At 43.2% G+C, this 23,297-nt stretch overlaps 2 protein-coding genes across 3 annotated transcripts in view; one reads left to right on the top strand and one right to left on the bottom strand.

The window, feature by feature from the left end:
• ATIC (5-aminoimidazole-4-carboxamide ribonucleotide formyltransferase/IMP cyclohydrolase) overlaps positions 1-3,849 on the bottom strand; it is an 18,677-nt gene extending 14,828 nt beyond the window's left edge. The window contains exon 1 of the mRNA XM_018564605.1: positions 3,802-3,849. Within this exon, the coding sequence (XP_018420107.1) occupies positions 3,802-3,814 (13 nt within the window). The 5' untranslated portion in view covers positions 3,815-3,849. The remainder of the gene's footprint in view (positions 1-3,801) is intronic.
• A 2,731-nt stretch (positions 3,850-6,580) lies between these two features.
• CUNH21orf58 (chromosome unknown C21orf58 homolog) lies at positions 6,581-21,968 on the top strand. 2 transcript variants are annotated; one of them, XM_018564619.1, is made up of 9 exons: positions 6,581-6,654; positions 8,927-8,987; positions 10,384-10,457; positions 10,593-10,778; positions 12,793-12,907; positions 14,577-14,716; positions 16,465-16,706; positions 17,461-17,519; positions 21,670-21,968. In XM_018564619.1, exons 1-8 carry the CDS (start codon positions 6,595-6,597, stop codon positions 17,507-17,509), a joined length of 927 nt encoding a protein of 308 aa, XP_018420121.1. In that variant the 5' UTR covers positions 6,581-6,594; the 3' UTR covers positions 17,510-17,519; positions 21,670-21,968. The 2 variants fall into 2 exon arrangements, with proteins under 2 accessions (XP_018420121.1, XP_018420122.1); XM_018564620.1 differs by having other exon boundaries at positions 17,456-17,519; positions 21,670-21,856.
• The last annotated feature ends 1,329 nt before the right edge of the window (positions 21,969-23,297 follow it).

The raw sequence follows: 23,297 nt of genomic DNA, 5'->3' as shown, positions 1-23,297 counted from the left end.
AGGGTGACCAAAAGATAAAATTATATATTAAAAAAAAAAAAAAAAAAAGCTTCAGAGATTTCTTGTTTTGTAGCTTTCACCCGTTCAGCTACAATATATCAAGCAGAAAGATTAAATAAAGAAAAATATTTCTCCGAACGTGTACCAGAATCTTAAACTGATGTCTTAAACCAAGAACGAAAAAAAAAAAACATTGCAGCTTGGCCAGTCCTATGATGAGGGCTGAATCACTGTTTTGTTTTTTTTTTTAGGCCAAAAACATGTTTCTGCAAATACAGAAATCCTGATGATCCTGCAAGAAATCCAGTGTCATGTTTAGGACTGATCCAACTAATCGAATTGATAACTGATCATGAGAATCGTTGTCAACAATTCTCATTATCAATTATTTGATGTGCACTAGACATGACACAAGAATGGACCAATTAGGAAACAGCTAGAAGCTGTGCCTACCAATCTGTGCTGTCAGTCTAGCTGGAGGGCGGTGCGGGAGGAGAGTGACAATTGTTGAAACCGCAGTGATCAGTTCTGACCACTACGATGTTTGTAAATAGTTGGGACATGGTATCCAGATACGGTGTCCCCAATTATGAGTGCTCTACATCACTTCCTGTTTGAGGATTGTGGACATAATATCTGTTTACTATGTCCCTTGCTTTATGAATGAACAGGAAGCCCACATACTGAGTGCTTCCTGTTCATGGAGTTCTGGGGCTGTAGAAAAAGATTGATTCTCTAACCTTGTTTTGTTTGTTTTTTTTCCATTTCAAAAAGGGAAATATTAGGGGTCAATTTAGACCTCTGATATTTCCCCAAAGCCCCTGAGAGGGAGAAAAAAAAAAAAGGGAAAGAACTCTCCACCCCCTCAGCCTCTTGGTTAAAAGTCAGAGATTAATATTCTTGAGTGTAATTAAACTACGTCCGGTGGAGCATTTCTCCCTGTGGTACATAGCTGTAGTAATATCTTCCGCAAGTTCAATTTCCGTGATTTCTACAAAACCACAGTCGTATGCTTGTCTCCTGCCTCCAGTATGCAGGCCCTTGCCACATTCGCTAGGTGGACGAGCAAGGAGCGTTTGCATCTACTCCACGAAAGGGGAAATAAGTGCAAGAGGTAAGCATCAGGTCGATCACCAAGGTCAATGTCAGTCAGTTTGTGAATAAAGAATCTCACATTATCCTAGAAGGGCCTGAGGTGTGGGCAGTGCCAAAAAATGTGAAGGATATCACTCTGTGAAGCACCACACCTCCAGCAGCATGCAGATACCTGCGGGTACATAGTATGGAGGAGCCTAGGGGTGCGGTACCAACATCTCAAGACTTTATATCCGGTCTCTCGGATTCTGCTAGAGATAGGAGGAGTGGGCATAACTGACTACTCTGTTAGAGAAGCTCTGCATAGACCAAAGGTGTAATTGTAATAAATAATAATAATTACACCTTGGTCTATGCAGAGCTTCTCTAATGGAGTAGCAGGATGAGAGCAATCATTGCTTCTGTTAGGCGTGGTCAAGAAATGGAACAGTTGCAACAATTTCCATCTAGATAAGGGAGGATCAAGCATGGAAGAAAGTTCAGAGGGTGATGGGCTCATGTTTTGCGGCAAGAAATCTTTGTCCCCACAAAGACATTTTTAAGTCCGCTGTTTTCGTTATAATTCTTGACAATACTGCCATAAAGGCACTTAGTCCACTAGGGTCCCAAAACTCAGTCCAATCTCCCAATTTTGCTTCTGCGTTGTCACCCTGTCACATAGGCTTTCGATGAGGCCTACAAGTGGCCCTTCCAAAAACATTACGCAGACATGGTCCACTGTATTCACTATCAGAAAACCTCACCTAAGAAACCTCATGCAATGATCGCTGGAGTATTTAGATAGGAAGTGGCAACTAAGAAACTGCAGGAGATCAGCGGTACTGAGATTCAGCAAAAGGATAAAAAATAAAAAAAATTATTATATTTTAAATACGCAGTGCTTTAGCAAACGAAAATCACATACAAGGTTTGCATCTACCAAATTGTCCCCAACGACCCTAAATACACATGACTTACCACAAGGCCATATCTGTGCAGTCATGTGATACAGTATAACTGATATGTTTATAACTCAATTACAGCCAAAAGTCATGGCACCTAAATCAGCATTTCCTGTATCCACAAGTACAGCATCAGAGGATGAGCCTCACATGGTTGTACAATGAATGTCAGAGCAAAATGAGGATGCTAAACAGATCATGTGAGGAGTCATTTAAAACAGATTGGCAGATTAAAAAGCAGACAAGTTCCCCTGGACTAGAGTGACTCGGATCCTTGGCCCATTTACTCTGCACATTCTGAAAGACATAAACCTCACTGGTGGCAGGTGCAGAGTGCAAACCAATGTGCTTAAAGGAGAACTATGGGGTTAGGGCTTTTCCCCATAGTTCTCCTTAGGGTAACAGGAGGACACAAACTAGCGTCCTCCCGTTACCCTAAGCTCAGTATACCGCGGATCCCGACATCGATGTCGAGATCCGCCCAGCTGCGTGAGTGACAGCTGGCTCTGCCTATCTGGGGGCAGAGCCAGCTGTACCCACCCCCTCCCGTCAGCAATGGCAGATCGGAGCGGGGGAGGGGGGAATCCAGCCCCTCCCCTGTCACAGCAGAGAGCCGTGACAGGATCGAGAAGTGAGCAAACACCGGTATGTGTTCACTCACCTCCCGATCTACTGAGCCGACCTGTGACAGTCTCATTGTTACAGGTCGGCTAGAACTATGAGGTGAGTGGAAAGCACTCATCTCATAGTTCTCCTTTAAGCAGGGGTAGGCAACCATGGCATGCCAGTTGTTATGCAACTTCTAATCCCATGATGCATTGCAAGACAGCCACGACTCCTAAAGGCAGAGAAAATGATGAGGAGATTTGTAGTTTCACTACAGCTGGCATTCCAAAGTTGCCTACTCCTAAACCAGTCACCACATAGAAGAGCTCCTGTAGAGGAAAATACTGTCTACACCTGTCCCTGGAACCTTTCCACTGCTGCAGAGATACTCTTCATGTCCTACAAACCTCCCAAAGTGATGGATGACTAACTGCCTCGCTCCCTGACACTTGCTTCCCTACTCCAGGACACAGCAGTGACATGGAGGTCAGCGTGGGGAATCATGAGACATTTCCAGAAGTATCCATTTCTTCAGCGGACAATTGCTCCTGAAAAATTAGCAGCACCTGCTACTCCCTCCATGCAAAAACGAGGGAAACTGATCAAAAGCTGAATCAGACAGAATCAGGACCAGGTGCCCATGGCAACCAATCCGCATCTACCTTTTAATATAAGAACTGAACAATCTGAAACGAGAAGCTGATTGGTTACTATGGGCAACTGATACAGCTTTAATACATCGCCATTGTTTTGTTAAATAGTGTGGGTGCATTTAGAATATGGGAAGTTAGTCTAGCAGGCTGTACAAATCTGCACTGACAGCTTTACGCAAGCAAGAAAACGTAAATCTCCCGGAATTTCAATAAAATGATTAGAAAGGAGATCGGCCCACACAATCTAATCGTCCTAGAATTGGACCATGCGTGATCAGCGCTCCTAGACTTCCAACAGTTCATTAAAACGTTGAAAAGCACTATTCTGAAATCACAGCACAACTTCGAGTCAGAGCCAAATACACTGCGTCAAGCTGCCCGCATGTCTGGATGTGTGCACAGGGTGATGTGAGATGAAGAGGACGGCTCATACACACACTGATCTATAGACATCAGTAGGACAGATCAGTGACAGGGAAGACCGATAAGACATTGCCAGCACTCACCCATCTCCGCCATCTCTGCACTGGACACACTGCGAGCACAACACACGTGTAGACTACTCTCCGCTTCCCCTGGTAAAAGGCTATAAGCGGTGTCATGACCATGTGACCATACCATGTGACCAAGAGAATGGGCGGGGCAGTGAGCTGCGGGGAACCAACCAGAATGGGTAGTTTGTTGAAAGCAACAGAAAAGCTCCAGAAAATGAGTTAGTAGTGGCAGTCTGCAGATCTGTGCCGGCCGGGGGAACGCTGACAGCAATAGTGGGGTGTTATGTGAGGTGTACGGGAAATGGTGTGGTGCTGTGTGTGGTGTACTAGGAATAGTGGGGTGTGGTGTACAAGGAATAGTGGGGTGCTGTGTGATGTGTACTAGGAATAGTGGGGTGCTGTGTGAGGTGTACTAGGAATAGTGGGGTGCTATGTGAGACGAACTAGGAATAGTGGGGTGCTATGTGAGACGAACTATTGAGATTAAATCTTTCTAATAAGGATACAGACAGCAGTAAAAACCTCATAGTGACACGGAAGAAGAGGTGGGCACCCCTCGTCTGCACGTCTAACAAGAGCCAACTTCCTGTAATGTACGTACAGTACTACGAACCAGACCCAAAAAGGCGGCCACTCCTTGTCAGCATGAGCGCGGTAGCATTACAACTACCCTGCTGTACAGTAATAGCCTCCGTTTGTAAGTAGAAGTCGGATGTATGTAAATCGGGGACTGACTGTATAATGTAAGTATACATAAGAGATTATTCTTGGATAGCCACAAAAACTGTCTACAAATATATAGTATAATCTCCACCTACATATCATTACCTTATAAAATATACAATGGTAAGTATTCCCTACAGCCAAGTAGACAGACTGTGACCTGAGGTTCTGGGGGGTGCTTGACAGCAGTCCTTTACCTTTAGGCCTCATTCACACATAACTCATGAAAAACTGTCTGTGCGCGTATATACGAGCGTCTATGCGAGTATGTGCGTATATGCGTGCACTATTTGCATTCCCAGAATGCATCATTCCTAATGGAACTTTTAATGAACTGTACGCACATACGCACGCAAACATGAGTATGCGCGTTAAATACGTAGAAATACGCTGCCCGGACGCATCTCGGTTCCATTCTGTTTTTGCGCATATATACGCTACGCAAATATACGGCTCCATATGCGGCTATGTGTATGGAGCCATTTATTTGCATATGTTGCATGTGGTACAATACGCAGGTACGCGTGCATATGCACGGCAGTGTGAATGAGGCCTTAATGCTGCTTCCCAGACAGCTGGTTCCTTTTGTTTCATTTCAGGCACATCCTTGGCAACAGTTATCTATGAGGAGATTCTAAGTGGCATCGGATAAAGGTAACTATCACTATGTAACACACACTACATGGATTACAATGAATGCTGCCACAAGGTGTAGAAGAGGCGGGGCTTGACCAGTCACATGCCTTAGAGACTAAATTGTTTACAGTGGTAGCAGGTAACAACCTGTCCTGAAATCAGAAACATCACAAACATTGAACTGCCGGGAATAAGAATCTAGGTAAATGTTGTATTTCTTTTTATGGGGCGGGTTTTGTCTACAAAAATATATTTAAAAAACTATAAATGTTCCTTGTTTTTGTTTAGTGGGATATACGTACTTTTGTGATGACAAAAATTTCACTGAATAGCACAAAAACCTACCCGAATAATCAATTTCATTTAAACCTCTGTACTACACACTTATTAAAGTGACATTAAAGTCAAAGATTTAGTTCCCTCCCCCCAATGTTAATGTAAGCACTTACCTTAAATGATGTCTCTTAATCCGATCTTCTTCTTTCCTGTCGTTTTCATCTGTTCCTTCAGCGCTGCTGCGGGTCTCCAATCCAGCGCTGACTCCTCTGTTCTTGCTGGCACTTCCTTACCTATAGACTTACCTTGTGTCTCTCCTCGTCTCCCGGCCGAAAATGTGAACTGCGCATGCGCCCGCCCCAAGATGCATTGCGGCCACCCGCGAACTGTCACATTTTCGGACGGGAGCGCCCAGTCTTTAATCTCACTAATTACAACTAGAAATTGTACAATTTCTTTGTGATTTGTCAAAACAATGTCATATTTATTTATTAATTACAGGTATTTCTATAGCTCTGACAATTTACGCAACACTGAAGACTTCCTTAACCACTTCAAGACCAGGTGTTTAGACCCCCTTCCCATCCAGGCCACTTTTCAGTATTCAGCATGCAGGACTTTGACTGACGTTTATTCCGTCATGCAACGCTGTACTGAAATGAATTTTATACCATGCGGTGAATGTGAGGCGGGGAGGAGGTGCGGCGTAAAGAGCGTCCATGCAGGCGGGTCTGGCAGCGGCGAGTGTGAGGTGGGGAGGAGGTGCGGCGCATAGCGTGTGTGGAGCCGTGAACAGGGCCAACTGATCGGAAGCCGATTAATCGATTATTGAAAAAGTTGACAACTTTTTCAATAATCGATTATAATCGATTATGTCGATTAGTTGTTGCAGCCCTAGTTATTGGTAGGTCTAGATTGTAGGTGATTGTACAGTCAGATTGCAATTTGTGTTATGGGAGATTCACCCTCTCTATTTGTCCTGGTGACCATTGTCAGTGAAAGCAAAAAAGAAGCTCCAAAATTGTTGGTTGTCACCGGAGCAGGAATAGAGGGAAAATCTTCCAATGGGTGACCCTGCTGACCACCAAGGATTTCCCTCTCTTTTGGCAGATTTTGTCTGCAAAAATAATAATAATCCTTAATGCCTATTAATTTACAGCCAAATAAAGGATGACGGACCCTTCCTTGATAGATCATATGACTAGGCTGAAACTCAAACTACTGGAGAAGGTGAGGACATTCGCTTTCTGTTATTTACTATCTTGGCCAAAGGTATCTCAGCTCCTAAACTATGCATGAAACAACTTTTTATTTTGCACTGCGTTATGCAATGTAAAATATTTTCTTCTTGCTAATTGTTTACTGGGGAACATTTAGCAAGAAGAAAAATTTTACTTAAAGACCAACTGCAGCTTTTGTGTAATTGTCTTTTAATCCGTTCCACCCACCCCCTGAGTGCAGCCCATCAGCACAAATACTCCTTCCTTGATCCAGCGATCTTTGAAGGGCTAATCAGTAAAGATCACTAGATCAACAGATTCTTCCAAAAATTTTCCCACTGGGTGTTCCTCTTAGTGCGTATGTCTGCCACGGCCCCATTCATTCCAAAGGGCAAGACATACTCATGGCAGTCTACAAGGTTACAGAGCAAATCAGCCACAGCCATGACCACTGACAGGCGAAGTAATTAGCATTGATTATCTCATTACCATGGCACCTGGAAGTGGGGGGGATATATTAGGCAGCAAGTGAACATTTTGTCCCTGAAATTGATGTGTTGGAAGCAGAAAAAATGGGCAAGCGTAAGGATTTGGAGCCGAGAATCCCAGGAAATGTATACTTATTTACTATGGTCCTCATCTACATCTAGTGGCCATAATGCAGTGTTTTACTAATTCACTTTAAAAAAGAAGTAAACCCAGGCCGCCTTTTGTTGGCTTTACTCCTCTAATGGGTTACAGCAGCACATTTGTTAATGTATTCTTTTAACCAGAAGTAGCCAGGTAGAGGGCATAAGCCCGCTATCAGCTGACGGTGCAAAGCCACGCCACAGCCAAGAAGGATCAAAACAATATTGTCAGGATCCACCCAGCGGCCTAACTGACAGCTGGATCCACTGCTACGAGCCGTTGCCTCCTCCTTCCCTGTCTGTTGTTTCAGTGAACGCTGGAGCAGCAGAGGGGGTAATCCCTGAGGGGAGTGGTGACTTATAGTTACAGCTCACTGTATAGAGAAGAGACTGTGAGCTGACTGATCAGCTGTTGCATGATTGCTCAGCTCTCGGTGTAAGAGCCAACATTTGAGAACTGCAGTGTCCCACACTGGCTCTTAGCAGCGGAGAGAGTATTTCTTATTCTCCCTGTACTTCTCCTTTAACCTTAAGAATGGATTACATTCCACCTGGAAAGAAAAAATAATAAGATGAAAAATGGCCTAATTGTATGGAACATTTCTATTGTATATCATCAACAATCTGAAAAAAGAAAGCTGGTCTTCCTCTGTCTTGGATGCAGGGGCGTATCTGCCGCGAGGCAAACAAGGCGTTTGCCTCGGGCGGCAGATTCCAGGGTGGCTGCAAAAATGCTGCCCCCAAAACATTTAGGCATCCGGGCTGCACAGAAACCGGCAGCCTGGCTGCCTAATGTTAACGGGCAGGAGGAGACGGGGGACGGAGCGGCAGAGGAGATGGGGGCGGAGATGGAAGAGGCAGGGTGAAGACTGAGGAGACGGAGCGGCAGGAGTCAGGGGGCGTAGACAGGGGAGATGGGGCGGAGATGGAAGAGGCTGAGGCAAGAGCAGAGACCGCGATGGAGGAGGCGGAAGGCGTTGCCGAGGCTCGGGCTGGGTTTACCGTGCCAGGTAGGAGGACGACTGTGCTGGCAGGGCCCAACATAGGTTCTGTACAGCCCACCAAAGAGTCGCAGGTGGGCTGTGCAATACCTTTTTGGTGGGCTTTGCATGATCTGTGGGGGGCTTTGCAGGATATGTAGGGGGCTCTGCAGCCTTCAAATCCCACCACAGATCCTGCACAGCCCCCCTTGAGATCTGGCAGACTGCAGTGTCTCGGGCTATCTGTGGGGGGCTTTGCAGTGTCTCTGGGGGTCTCTGCATTATGGGGGGGGGTTTGCAGGATCTGTGGGGGGCTCTGCAGCCTGCAAAGCCCACCACAGATCCTGCACAGCCCCACCTGAGATCCAGCAGACTGCAGGGTCTCTGGGGGTATCTGTGGGGGGCTTTGCCGGGTCTCTGCAGGATCTGTGGGGGGCTTTGCAAGATCCGTAGGGGGCTCTGCAGCCTGCAAAGCCCACCACAGATCTTGCACAGCCCCCCTGAGATCCAGAAGACAGAAGGGTCTCTGCAGCCAAACCAGAATACAAGACTGCTTGGATGTTGGATTTTTCACAGTTTTCGCTATTGTTTATAATGAAATGTAATGGCCTGTGGAATGATGTCTAACTATTGTTAAATATGAATGAATACATTCAGTTTTTCATGTTTACAGAGATTAGAAAATGAGCGTGAGTTTGCTGATGATTCATCTGACACAGAGGTTACAACAGCAAGTAAGAATAGGAAATTATTTCTGGATTTCTACAATGTACTTTTATTCATTTTAGCTGCATGCTATCTTTAGTTAGGTATTAAAAGCACCTTTTTTGTCTATACCTTTTTATCCAGTGTATTTTTGAAGAATTCTGCTTGCTGAATCTTTGGTCCAGTTGCAAAACAAAATGTGTGGTAATACATGTGCAGTGGCAAAAGAAAGTTTGTGAACCCCTTGGAATTAATTGGGTTTTCTGCAGTACATTGCCATAATATGTCATCTGATCCCCATCTAAGTCACAACAATAGACAAACACTCCGAGGGGCATTTATATATATATAACTGGAGCAGTTGCCCAGGGCAACCAATCAGCTTCTGTGTTCAGTTAAGATTTGAAAATGAAAGAGAGAAGCTGATTGGTTGCCGTGCACAACTGCTCCAGATTTTATCTGCTCCAGTTTTAATAAATTCTCCTCAATGTGCTTAAGCTGATAATAAGGGGTTCACGTACTTTTTCTTGCCACTGTAAATTAATAAAAAAAAGTATCACAGTGTATGAAAAAAGCAGACATGTGAATGGACCTTAGCCTTTTTTTTTGCTGATTGGACAACTTTCTTGTGTATCTATGGTACCAGGCACTGCACATACTATTGCCAAGAAGCACACTTCTACAACTATATTGTGATATAGGTTCCTGACACCTATCCTTGAATAGTGCAATCACATTTATTTATTTATTTATCTTTTGAACCCTGTATGAACAGAACCTATATCTGGTCATAGACTTTAAACTTTGTGTCTACAAAGTATGACTGACTTTAAGAAGAGCTGTCTTCAAGCTTCAAGATAAACTTGAAAAGTTGGCTGGACTGAGCATACAAATTTTGTTGGAGATGCAAGGAGAGAGGTGCAGACAGACAGCTGCAATGCTCTACTATTTGCAGGAAAACAATAGCAATTGGGCAAGGTTAAACATTTTGCTTCAATTATATATTTTGCACTGTGGTACCATTCTAGTGTGACAATTGGCAGATGATGTTAAAGAAAAATGTATTTAGATAGGAAGTGGCTGAAAAAGGTTGGAGGGCATCAGTTGCACTGAGATGCGAACAATGATGGAAAAACATGTGCAAACAATGCTTTCTGGAAAAACAAAATAGAATCTGTTTATGATGTACAGCATTCATCTAACAAATGTCATCCGGTTAGGTTTTCAGATATGCTGTACATAATAACCTATTTATATAATGTTTAGGCGTCATTGTTGCCCATATCAAAATGAAATTGATCAGTTGTTATAAATACAGATTTGTCACTATACAAGACATGTTGTAAATCCCCCTCACGCAGACCTGTAGAATGTGCAATATGGTTTGACGTTGGTTATATTGTGATTGTTTTCTTCTGCCCTCAGGGAGTTATGATGGACAGGAAGACGCTCTACAATCTGCATTACGCAGGAGGAAGGACCTGCTCCACAAATTGAGAGTGAGTATAATAAAACACTGTACAAAACAGCAGTAAATACATTTATATGGATATATATACAGTACTGACGTCATCAGAAATATAGTATGCACATCAATGCAAAAGCTGTTCCCAAACTATCAATTTCATTTGTAGGAGCAACACCTCCTAGAAGAGATAGCACGGCCACATACCTGGGAAGGGACCCGCAGAAGGAAGATCAGCATAGAACCTATGGCAGCCCCTATGCACATTTACCACACATCGCCTCCACCAGAACCACCAGTGCGCTTTTACCCACCTCCTCCGCCACCAGAGCCGCCTAGGATCATTCAGCAGCAGGTATGGGCACCAGTACTTGACTGCAATTGAAACAGTATATTGTGTCATTGTTTATAAATATTCTGTAGCATGTACGTAAAAATAATTCATGGGCTTGTTATTTCATGGTCTTTTTACCTTAAAGCGATATTGCAATCAAATGCTGATCAAATCATTTACAGTGGATGCTGCTCCTTGATGTTTCAAAGTTTTCGTTTCCTGCAGAATCAGCTGTTCCCTTAGGAAATAACTCTGGTATTTTAGGGAGGCTCCTTTCCCTTGCAGGATCCTATGGAGCCACCCTTGTGTGTGCTAGTAAGCTGTGAGTGTCTCCACAAACACAGAGGTACAGCAAGGCAAGCCAATCCTCTGCTCTCCTTTCCCCATTCCCCATTCCCCATTCCTCCTTCCTTCTCCAAGCTGTTGGACCCTGCTCTCTCCTTTGTGATCCTATGCTGGGCAGGAAGTTCAGGGAAGCCCAACTGAGAGAGTCGAAGCCAGCTGTTTGGAAACGTGATGACTGTAAGTGCTTGGGAAGACATTCTTTGCTGGGCAATGTATATTTGTTTGATCTGGATTCATTATTGAAAAAAAGTTTGAGACTTTAAGGCCGGGTTCACACATAGGCGGCATTGTTTTTGCGCACTTGTACGTGCGTGTTCAGCGTGCGGTTATTTGCTTGTTTTGCACATTTTGTTGCAAGTTTATATGCGCCTACATGTAGACGCACGTTTTGGCTGGCGGCTTAAGAAATTTTGCGGGCAACAGATGAACACGCTTACAAACAGGCAAAAACGCGTACGAAAATGTGCAACATGCATCTGCTGCGCGTTTTCGGGCGTTTCCATTGAAGTCTATGGGGCAAAAGTGCGCTATTAGCTGCCCAAAGAAGATGATGTACCTTTTTGGGCATTAGGCATTTTTCTGCTGTCGTTTTGCTACTCAGGTGTGAACAGGGGCCGTTGAAAATCATGGGATTTCTTGTGTTAAAAGCACTTTTCCAACTGCTCAAAAACTAAGAACCAGGCCTAATTCTACTTTAATGTTTTGTCTTTTCTTGATCTCTGTGTCCAAATAAAGATATTTTTCTTCAAAATAGAAAATCCTGGGCTCAATGTGATATCTTCATAGAGGATATGATTCTAGAGTCAGTAAACATGTTCCTGTACATGAAGAGAAATTTGGAGACTTCTTTTAGAATGATAGCAACTTGTTATATTCACAGGTGTGATAGCTGGAAGCCTCCACAAGCAAAGAAATAACAACTACAGGAGCAGTGATAAATCGGGTCTTATCCTGCCTTGCATGTCCAACAATTGTAATGCTGGGCACACACCTTACAACCATCGCCAGACTTTTGTCTGGCGATGGTTGTGAGGTAATTAAAAAAAGGTACGATCTTGGACAGGTAGATTGTACTTGCGATGATCGCAAGCCCGCCCCGCTGAGGGGCGGGCTTCTGATGACCGCAATGCCGAACGGGCAGTGTGCGCTTGAGCACACCGGTCCGTGCAGCTTTTATCTTGCGAACATGCCACAAACCAGCCGATGTTCGGCTGGTTTTCGAACATGTTTGTAAGATAAAAGTCGTGCGACCTTACAGTAGTAGAGGTCGCACGCCTTCCACACACCTTACGATAATCGTACCATCGAGGGATTTCCCGCGATTATCATACGATTATCGCAAGGTGTGTGGGCACCTTAAGACTGAGATGCAGACCCAAGAAGTTAAAGAGGCCATGCAAACCATATTTAGATGAGTCAGTTTTCTGAAGTCTAGCATGGGTAGCTTTTATCGTATTAACTAACTTTACCTGCATTAGTGTGTTTCTGGCTAATGATACAATGGAAGAGAATTTGTCCACAATTTACTCCACTCTTCCTCCTGCAATCTTGGTACACCATTCTGCTACCAATAGAAGCTTTAATGCAGCCTAGGGAAGGTCTCTGGTAATAGGCATACTATATAGAGAGCTTTGACAAAGTTTTAACTAACATTCTATTAACTCTAAATGTTGTGTGTTTTCATTTACAGTTACCCCAGCAACCAGCAACCATTATTCAGCAGTTACCTGCACAGCAGCCGCTAATCACTCAGATTCCTCCTCCACAAGCCTATCAGCCACCACGCTCAGGCAGCATTAAAGAAGGTCAGTTGATGACATACTGGGGGGAATTTATCAAAACTGGAGCAGAGAGAATCTGGAGCAGTCGCCCATGGCAACCAATCAGCATTTCTCTTTAGTTTGCTCAGGTAAGATTTGAAAATGAGAGGTAGAAGCTGATTGGTTGCAGTGCAAATCTGCTCCAGTTTCGGCGCTGTACCCAAAGAACTCTCTTTTGAAAATGACTGCAGATTGTGACCTATGCTGCTTTCTAGACATGTGCATTCAGATTCGAAGAACCTGCAAATCAACGAAAATTTGATGCTGAAAAACTATTCAGGCATATATTAATTTGTTTATAGTCCGTGCAGCGGCCATATTGGCCACTGACACGTTCTGCGCATGCACAGCACCTTCTTAGAAGCAGAGCACATGACGTCACATGACACGGTGTGTGGCGACGGGTGACGTCATACGCATGTATGGGCGCTGCCATCTTGCATACACCAAGATAGCGGCACCCATACATGCGTATGAGGTCACCGCACGCCGCACATGCACGGCGCCATGTGACGTCATGCGCACCGCCTCCAAGATGGTAGCGCGCATGCGCAAAACATGCCGATATATGGCCGCCGTGCGTTCTGCTGTGTGCAATTTTGGTTTCGGGAGTTCGTTGTCGTCTAATCCAAAACAGCATAATTATTCGTTTTGTCAAACAAAACGAATGAAAATGTTTTAATTTTTCATTCGTTTTGTCTGAAATAAGTTTTTATACTGTGCACATGTCTTCACTTTCCCTTCTCTGCGGATTTAGCACAGGAGTGGATAACCATTCCTACTTCATGTTGCTCCCAGCACAACAGGACCCAGTTGCTGGATAAAAAAAAAAATTGGAAGCCCTCTCCAATAAAATTCCTTCCCCTCCCTGGAGAGTGCCATATTTCTTGTCAAATAAGAAGTCTAACTCTAATGGTGGTAGACATGTTTTTTGTGGATGAGGGAATCAAGTGTTTTTTTTTTCTCATTCTGCTGTGTGGCTGAACAATAAGAACTTTTTCTGGATCACAAAGCAGATTTCATTTCTAATCGCAGGCTCACAATTTATGTGGATGCTTTTGGTGACATTTTGTATAATACCCATTTCAAGAAGTAAAGTTTTTCATTTATGGTAAAACGGTGGTACTATTGGCAGTTTGCAATTCCTTTTGGGGTAAAAGCCAGAAATAAATGGTGCTTTCTGGTAGTGAGCAGATTATACTCAGATTTACATATGGTGATTGTAGTCTGTGTCTGGACCCCGGCATTTGTGGAAACAATAGTTCTACCACCAATTTTAGGCTTTAAAAGAAATTAATAAACTGTTATTTTTTATAAATATGTGGGCAGTTTTTTTTCATGCAGACCCATTATTGTGGAAATCCTATTCAATTCTCTTTTCTTTGACTTTTTTCCCTTCTAAAAACGAACCTTTTGTTTCAGTTAGATAATTACTCTTATATAAATGAGAGAATATTTTTCTCTGATTATATAAACTTGATTATTGACATAACGTCAGCACTGGTTATCTATGTAGCATCTACCCTTGACATAACCCACTTGAAAGAAGTGAAAGACAGCTTCTTTCTGAAAGCAATGGTGGTGCACACCATGAAATATACAGATAAAATGTATTTTCAGAGAATATTTGTTTTCTGTTAACTTGCTTTTGAAGACATGGTGGAGATGATGCTTATGCAGAATGCCCAGATGCACCAGATCATTATGCAGAACATGATGCTGAAAGCACTGCCCCCTATGGCACTGTCCCAACCTGCCGGAAATGTACCGCCTGGTCCATCTCAGTGCCAACAGGTAATCTCACATTTATTATCCGGTCTGTTTCACATAAAGTCTGCTTACATTACTCTGTCCACTCCAGTTATGTGTACATTTGTTTATAGTTTGTCAAAGTCTTTTTTTCTTTTTGATTCATGTTTACCACGACACAGTTGTTTGCGACTCTCTTTATTGAAAATGTTGATAGAAATGTATTGAAAGGAAAATTCAGTCCCCACCTAGCTTATTAGGCCTCATTCACACACGTCTATACGAGCGTCTATGCGTGCACTATTTGCATTCCCAGAATGCATCATTCCTAATGGAAATTTTAATGAACTGTACGCATATACGCGCGTATAAACACGCAAGCATGCGTAAACGTGTAAAATACGCAGAAATACGCTGCCCGGACGCATCTCGGTACCATTCAGTTTTTGCGCATATATACGCTACGCAAATATACGGCTCCATACACGGCTATGTGTATGGAGCCATTTATTTGCATATGTTGCATATGGTACAATACGCACATACGCGCGGCAGTGTGAATGAGGCCTTAAAGTGTATGTAAAGCCAATTGTTTGTTTGTTTGTTTTTATTTTGGATGGAGTGGGACATGATTTGAATCCATGTCTAGTTTATACAGCTATCCAGAGATTCCATTAGAGAGATTTCCCTCACATCCTGTCTTGCTTACAATAATTTTACAAGCGAGAGAAAATCTGCAACAGGGACACAACCAGCAATAAAAATCTCATTGGGGTTCTAGTCTTCCCTTATTCTACGAAAAAAAGCATTTTAACTCCTGACTTTGGGGAAATCGCCTCACTTCCTGTCTGGTTGAATGTTGTCACCAAGACAAGAAGTGAGGGGAAATATCTCTAATACTATCCTGTGTAGCAGTAAACACCAGACAGGTATTCTTTTCTTTCCCCACTCTATCCAAATCTAAGAGGGAGAAAATATGCATCTTGTATATCTTACCCTGCACAATTCTAACAATTTAAAAATAAATGCTGAGATTCTTTTGTAGGTCCATTTATGAATTTTTTTTTTAATGGATCTTTACTTTTTTATCTAGTTAACGCAAACCCATACTTCAATGTTAACTTAAAGCCATGCTAGTGTTGAGCAATAGAAAGGCTGCAATATGTATGTTTCCTGGAGAAAATACTGCACCTGGTTTCCCTCAAGTGATGCTCACATAACCAAACAACCTAGACTTTGCTCAAAGGGAAGATCAGCTATTTGTAGGAAGCACTGGAGAAAGTCTGGAACAAGATTTCCTCCAGAAAAGGTAAATATTTAAGTTCTTCTAGTTTAATTTCATTCTCCTGGCATACACTGCAAACAAAGATTTAAGTTTAGGTCCACAGTGTCCTAGGTTGACAACCCTGACTACTCTACTGTATCAGGACAGCAGTCACAGGAAAGGACAACAAACCCCCCACCCCTCCTTTTTTCCATTTGTACAAAGCAGCCCGTTTCTGTGGTCCTCGGAGATAATTATAACCAATAACAATGTAACACGGTTACAGAGCACAGGAAGTTATCAGCTAACAAGATTTCTAGCAAGATCAACAGGTTGGATTTTTTTTGCACAGACATCAAACGAAGCACTGGCATGGCATATTTAAAAGACCAAAGGGATCAAGTAAAAGAGTTTGTTGTAGTGGTTTGCATACACTTTAATCTTTATTAATACAGTTATAAAGTAAATTCTTAATGATATGCCTTTTATTTCACGTTACTTCTAAAAGCCCATTGTATTTTCTTTTTAGGATCCTAACTATGGCAACCCTGTTGTGCTTAGAGCAGAAAAGGTTCGTCCCACCTCAGTACATCACCATCATCACTATACACCTCCTGGCGTTCCTCAAGTTCCGCCAACCCTACAGCCAACAATTGGCTATCCAATGTGGCCACAAATGATGCCTTCAAATACCATGGGGCATATAGGTGGAGTTCCTCATGCTGTGCATCATGTTACTGGCCCAACTACAACACTACCAGCAATGAACATGTAAGTTATCTACATTCTGGTGACTCGAGAGTAAATTTAATGAAATGCATACAGTAGCTAGCATAGTCCCAGTCTTCTGTATAATAATGGTTCCACCTAGTACAGTAAACTCCCAGTCATCCGGCACCCACGGGGATCGGTAAGTGCCAGATAACTGTAGTTTCTGGTTGCTTTAGAGATAAAATAGTAACTCTCAAGCAACCATCCCGCGGCGCCCAGCTTCCCCCTGCAGCCCCATTTACCTGCAAGCTAGCTTCTGCAGCCAACAGGTGAATGGAAGCAGCTGGGAACAATAGCCAGCCTGCTATTGGCTATTTCAAATTGCAATAGCCAATAGCAGGCTGGCTTTTGAAGCCCCAGCTACTGAGCAGAGAAGCGGACCTGAAAGAAAGTTTTCTCTCAGGTCCACTTCTCTGCTCAGGGGGCAGGAACAATAGCCAGCCTGCTATTGCAATTTGAAATAGCTAATAGCAGGCTGGCTATTCTTCCCCATTGTTTACATTCTGCTGCCGACCGGCAGCAAAATGTAAACAAATAATTTCATTAGCAACTAAATAAGTTTAGTTGCTAACAAAATTTTTAGTGTGCACCAAGCAACTTTAATGCACATCAAGCCACCGGCAAAGAAAACAAATGTCCTCAATTTTTTGCTTGAGTGCCGGTTGTTTAAATACTGTATAATGTGGAGTTTACTGTATTTTGTTTCTTCATGTGTCTTATGTGTCCCCTCACAACATTTTTTTTTGAAGTGCAGGAATGGATGGAATGTACCCCAGAGTGCCGAGCATACTATAAGACCCTAAAGTGGATAAGGTGAGTGTTAGAAAGATAGAAAATCATCTTTAACTTCTAAATAAAATGAACACCTCTCAGATGATTCAGATCTTGGTACCCTCGCAAACAACAGTGGAACCCTGAGTCCCTGTTAACAGCTATGGGGTCTATTCACGAAGCTGCCGAAGGATCTGGCTGTAGCTTCGGCCGATCCTTTGGCTAGCTTCGGCCCTAGGACCCCTTCGGTTCAGTAGAACCGAAGGGTCTTGGCCGGCCGACAGCCTACTTCTGACAGCTGGGCGGAGTGGCTCCGGCCACTTGCAGAGAGATCAGTGTCCCTGGTTACCAGCTATCCAGGGACACTGATCTCCAAACAGCTAACTCTCTCCCTGGCGCCCCGGGAGTCTCCGGCTCCCGGCCGCCAAGGAGAGAAACACTGCTGTCTTTTTTTTCTTTATTCTGTCAGAGCGAAGCGATGTCAGAATAGAAAAAACATTTTTTTCCCATTGAAAAGCATTGGTACATTACTATTGGCTATTTCAATTTGCAATAGCCAATAGTAAACTAGCATTGTACCCGCCCTCTGCCGCAGTTCTCCATCAGGTCCATCAGCAGAGGGCGGGTACAATGCTAGTTTAGTATTGGCTATTGCAAATTGCAATAGCCAATAGTAATGTACCAATGCTTTTCAATGGGGAAATTTCTTTTTTTCTTTCTATTCTGACATCGCTCGTGTCAGAATAAAGAAAAAAAAAAGACACGGCAGTGTTTCTCTCCTGGGCGGCCGGGAGCGGGAGGCTCCCAGAGCGCCCGGGAGAGTTTTTTTTTTAATCGTTTTTTTTTTTTAACAGCAGCAGAGCCGCCGGACAATAGGAAACTATTGGGCGGAGCTAGCTGTCACTGCTAGCTCCGCACAATCGTTTTCCATTGACTTTTTTGTACCTTTTTTTTAACTCTTTTTCTGTTCTGCTCGGTACCCCTGAGGAAATCAGCCGTACCAGCCTGAAGTGAATAGCCGAACAGTGTTCGGCTCACTTCACTTCAGGTCGGTCATTCACTCGGCTGCCTACGGCAGCTTAGTGAATAGACCCCTATGTGTTTCATGAACGCGTGGCAAATATGCGCGCTTTGACACGTTTGTGAAACGTGTCAAAAATGCAAAACACGCTTGCTGTGCCATTACCAGATAATGGCACCCCAAATGTGTCTGGGAAGATGTGCATTTTCTCTATCGTCCATTGAGGGACATAACTCTGAAGAATTCTGAGACGTAGGGTTATGCTGCTGGCTCCAGGAGGAATGGATACTAGGCAATAAAATGTAAAGCCTGTCACTTTAAGGACATAACCCCTCACACCTGCCAGTTTCGCTTAGTGTCCTCAGGAGACTGGATGTCTCTTTCTCTTCTGCTCTATTATTTAATTTGTTTTATTTCTTCAAAGAGATTCTACTACAGAGGCTGCTTGATGGTCCACACCGGATAATGTTAAATCCTGGGAGTTCTCACTAACTAGCCGACATGACAGAGATTCATACCGGATAATGTTAAATCCTGGGAGCTTCTCTGGTCTTCAAGGTGCAGATCGTCTCTAGTTTTAGTACTTATGTACTTAAGAATATTTAGAAAGGGCCCCGTGTAAAAAAACCAAGAATAAGGTGTGTGGGGTTCCCTCTTAAAGTCATACCAGACCCTTAAGGTCTGGTAGGAATTTTAAGGAGGGACCCCACCCCCCAAAATGGGGGGGGGGGGGGGGGGGAAACGTGAGGTCCCCCCAAAAATTCCATACCAGACCCTTGATCCGAGCATAGGCCTGGCAGGGCTGGAAAGAGGGGGGGGACGAGCGAGCACCCCCCCCTCCCATACAAGGCCACATGCCCTCTGCACTGGGACACCGTGCCGATGGGGACAAGGGCCTCTTCCCCACAAGCCCTGGGGCGTTGGTTGTGGGGGTCCGGGCAGGGGGCTTATTCACATCCGGGCACACCTTTAATAAAGGGGCACCCAGATGCCGCCTCCCCCCCTTGTGAATGAGTGAGGGGTACTTGTACCCCTACCTATTCACTAAAGGGTTAAATAAAATTGTAAATAAAAAGTCCAGACTTTTGAAAAAATCTTTTATTTGCAAAAAAAAACAAAAGACAAGTTTTTGACAAGTCTTTAAAAAAAAAAAATAATTGATCCACCGATGTAATTCAGGGTCAATCACAACGTCCAGTGTTGTCCACGACGACTCAACAAAATAAAAAATAAATAGAAATAATTTTTAAAAAACTACAACAGCCGTCCTGTAGCTGCGACGAACACCCGCTGCATAATGGCATATTGACAGATGCCGGTAACATAAAAACATTTGGGCGAAGCTAGCAGTGAAAGCCATCATGACTTTGCCCTATCATGGCTCTCACTGTTCTCTGTGCACTTGACCTGTGTCGGGAGCAGAACCGTGGAATCGTGAATAAAAAATGTATTTACCTCATGTTTTGGGACACTGCTGCCACCCCTCAAGTTCCTTTGTATTGCTTGCTACAACTGGTAGGTGTGAAGTGGAAGGGGTTATGTCCTTAAAGTGACAGGCTGTTATTTCTTTGCCTAGTGTCAATTTTTCCCTGGGGCAGCAGCATAACACCATGTTTCAGAATTCTTTAAAGCTGTGTCCCTCAACTGACTCCAAGAAAAGGATTTTACGGTAACAACAAAATCCTATTTTTCTCTTCCAGTTGAATGTATTCAAGCTATTGTTTTAGGGTATTTTATGGTTTAATGTGTTAGGGCAATTGTTTTTGTGTGTTTTTCTTCTGGTTGAATGTTTTAGGCTATTCTGTCTACTGTAGTAAAACAATAGTACAAAGGAGAAATCTGCCTTTGTTTGAGTTTAATAAAGCATGCAGCAGAAAACACAAATTATAAATCATTACAAGTATTGCAGGTATATTATTGTAGCACTTATGTCCAAATGTACAGCAGAACAATCATCAGCACAACATGCAATAGCCTAAAACAGCCTTAATACATTCAACCAAAAATTGGCTAAATAATTGCCTATGTACATTTGACCAGCTGGTTAATACGCACAGAACGAATGTACACACAGTTTTGCTGGATGAATAGCTTTGAATTAACTCCCATGCACATCCAATACATGTCATTCCACACTGGCCAGTCAAAATGGCTGAAGTCGCCAAACCCGGAAGAAGATCGGGATGTGGGCACAAGCAAGGGAGCTCACAGAGGTTACATTGCTGGTGCAGAGGTAGGCTTATTTCCGTTTTAAAAATGCACATCTCCATTCTAAACTCAACTAATGCACTGGGTGAAGCCATTATTCTCTATAGACAGGCCGGGTTATGTGCAGGAAATCAAAAGCCATATTACAGAAGGAAACATATAGACTGTACTGGCCCTGAGGAGGCCAGGCAGTGTAAACCTGTGCACTTTCTGTTCATCTGAGGTATGCGTTTTTATTAACAATAATACGTCCACTTCTACAAACTTAGAAAAGCACATCACCACATGAGGGGTACTTGTATACAAGTCAAATAACTTTCTGGTGTATTATTCAGGGGTACTTGCATGCAAGTTAAATAACTTTCATGTGTATTATTTTTTTCTTTCCACTTTTATTGCTGACTTAAATAAGTAGTCCTAGGGCTAGCATCATGTGCCTAACTTCACCACTCAGTGGGTTACTGACCTGTAGCAAGCATGCAGGCTGTAAATTGTTGGGATATGTAATATGTCCATGCTTTGTCTGTGTCAGGAACAAATCAATGAAGCAGGCATGAGAATGACAGCTGCTAGCTGCCTTATTCCTAACCTGACAGATTCTACATTGTAGTAGCAAGGTTTTCTATTATAAGGACTACACTCTTGAAGATCATGGGGGGAATTTATCAAAACTGGAACAGACAAAATCTGGAGCAGTTGCTCATAGCAACCAATCAGCTTCTCTCTCTCATTTTCAAATCTCAATTGAGCAAACTGAAGAGATGCTGATTGGTTGCCATGGGCAACTGCTCCACATTCTGTCTGCTCCAGTTTTGATAAATCCCCCTCCATGAGTCAGTTGGTAACAAGGGTTTTCAATATCATCATTGACAAATCATTTGTTTGTACTTAGATATGTTTATAGAGTTCCACCTTTTAAACAAAAATACATTCATTATTGGCAATGTGTTATTCTTGTTGCAGATATATACCTGAAGAACAAGAAATAATGACTATGCATAGTGTTCATAAATAAAAGACCTAACCTGATAACAGACACTTATCGATTCAAAATGGCTCCCATAGGTGACCGACTAGAATCTCAGGATGATTGCCACCAGCCTTTATACTCAGGAGATCCTTCTGACTATGTACGGGTAGACTGTGGGCCTGATTTACCAATGTGCCAAGTGAGGTGAAATGCAGTGAAGAGAAGTGAACTAGTGAACAGCTAATCATGTCCAGTAGAATAAAATAAAATAGAACTTCTCTTGCCTATGACTGGATGTTGTGACGTGACCACAGGTTACTTCATTGTCCTTCACACCTCACTAAATTGGGCTCAATGTTCTTACATAGCTCTTAAATCATACTACAAGACAAATCTTTGTAACACAAAAAATCAATTTCTTTTATTTGTATTAGTTGTACTGACATTCTAATTATGTACAAAGATTGTTAAGCTTTTTATCTTATGAGATATTGTATGTATTAAACAAATAAAAATATTTGCAAAGCAGTTTCTGATATTTGTGTGGGGTAGTCAGTTTCTATGTTCTACAGAGGGTCTCCACACAGGCATATAGACGATGAATGAAAACATTAAAGTGACATTAAACCCTCAGATTTAACATAAACCAATACTGTAATGTGTGCCTTACTGTAATCCATGGTAGTTTTCCTTCTCTTTGCTGCTCTTCCTTTTTAAATCCTTATCTCTTCTCATGCTGGGGGAGAACTTCCCTTTGCAGCTGAGTGCCTCTTCCTGTAGTGCTGGCTCAGGTTGTGAACCTGCACACAGACACCATGTATCCATGAATCTTCGACCATTTGATTGGCCAGTCAGATTTATTTACTTGATCCCAGCTCCTGCGGTGGTCAGCACTCACCTCTTTCCCCCTCCTGTCTGATGGAATGTCCCTCTGAGTTCTCACATCTAATGCAGGTAAATAGACCTGCATAAGATAGGATGGTGTCAGCGGTCCTTAAATCGCCAGAGCAAAGGGGAGTTGAAAGTTTGTGGATTTGGGGTTTTCATGTTATTGAGGAGTATGCAGTAAAATTTTCATGGACATGAGAATGACAAAGATTTCTTTATGCTTCAACGTATCTCTTTATGCTTCAACGTGTTGGGGGGGCTTCGAGGAAATATCAGGGGTCTAAACAGACCCCTGACATTTTTCTTATGAAATAGAAAAAGAGATTGAGGACAGATTCCTCTGCCCATACAGGTGAGGGAGAGCAGCGGGGATCCGAGGAGAAGCTGGAGCCAGTGCCGCTCTTCTCCCTGCCGAGCCGTGGCTATGTTGGCTGCCTGGCGCCCCTGTTGCCAATGGCGCCCTGTGCTCACCATGGCAACAGGGGACACACCCAAGCCGGCCCTGGCTGCACCCCCTCTCAGCTGTTTCTGAGGTGAGTGCCTCACTCGCCCCAGGGTAGCTACAGCCCTGCACCACAGCTGCTTCAACCTCATATGAAGTCCAACGTTAGTCTCCCGCAGTGCATGTACAGGAAGTCTCCATCTGCAGGCAAAGTCCAGTACAAAGCAAAATGATTCCTGAACACAATCCAGTCCTCCAAAATTATCCTTTATCCGAAACTTTACAGGTGAT

The sequence above is a fragment of the Nanorana parkeri genome, unplaced genomic scaffold, assembly GCF_000935625.1.
Source record: "Nanorana parkeri isolate BGI_ZX_2015 unplaced genomic scaffold, ASM93562v1 scaffold765, whole genome shotgun sequence".
NCBI lineage: Eukaryota > Metazoa > Chordata > Amphibia > Anura > Dicroglossidae > Nanorana > Nanorana parkeri.
Note: the sequence above shows the minus strand (reverse complement) of the source record. Positions and strands in the feature narration are given on the sequence as shown.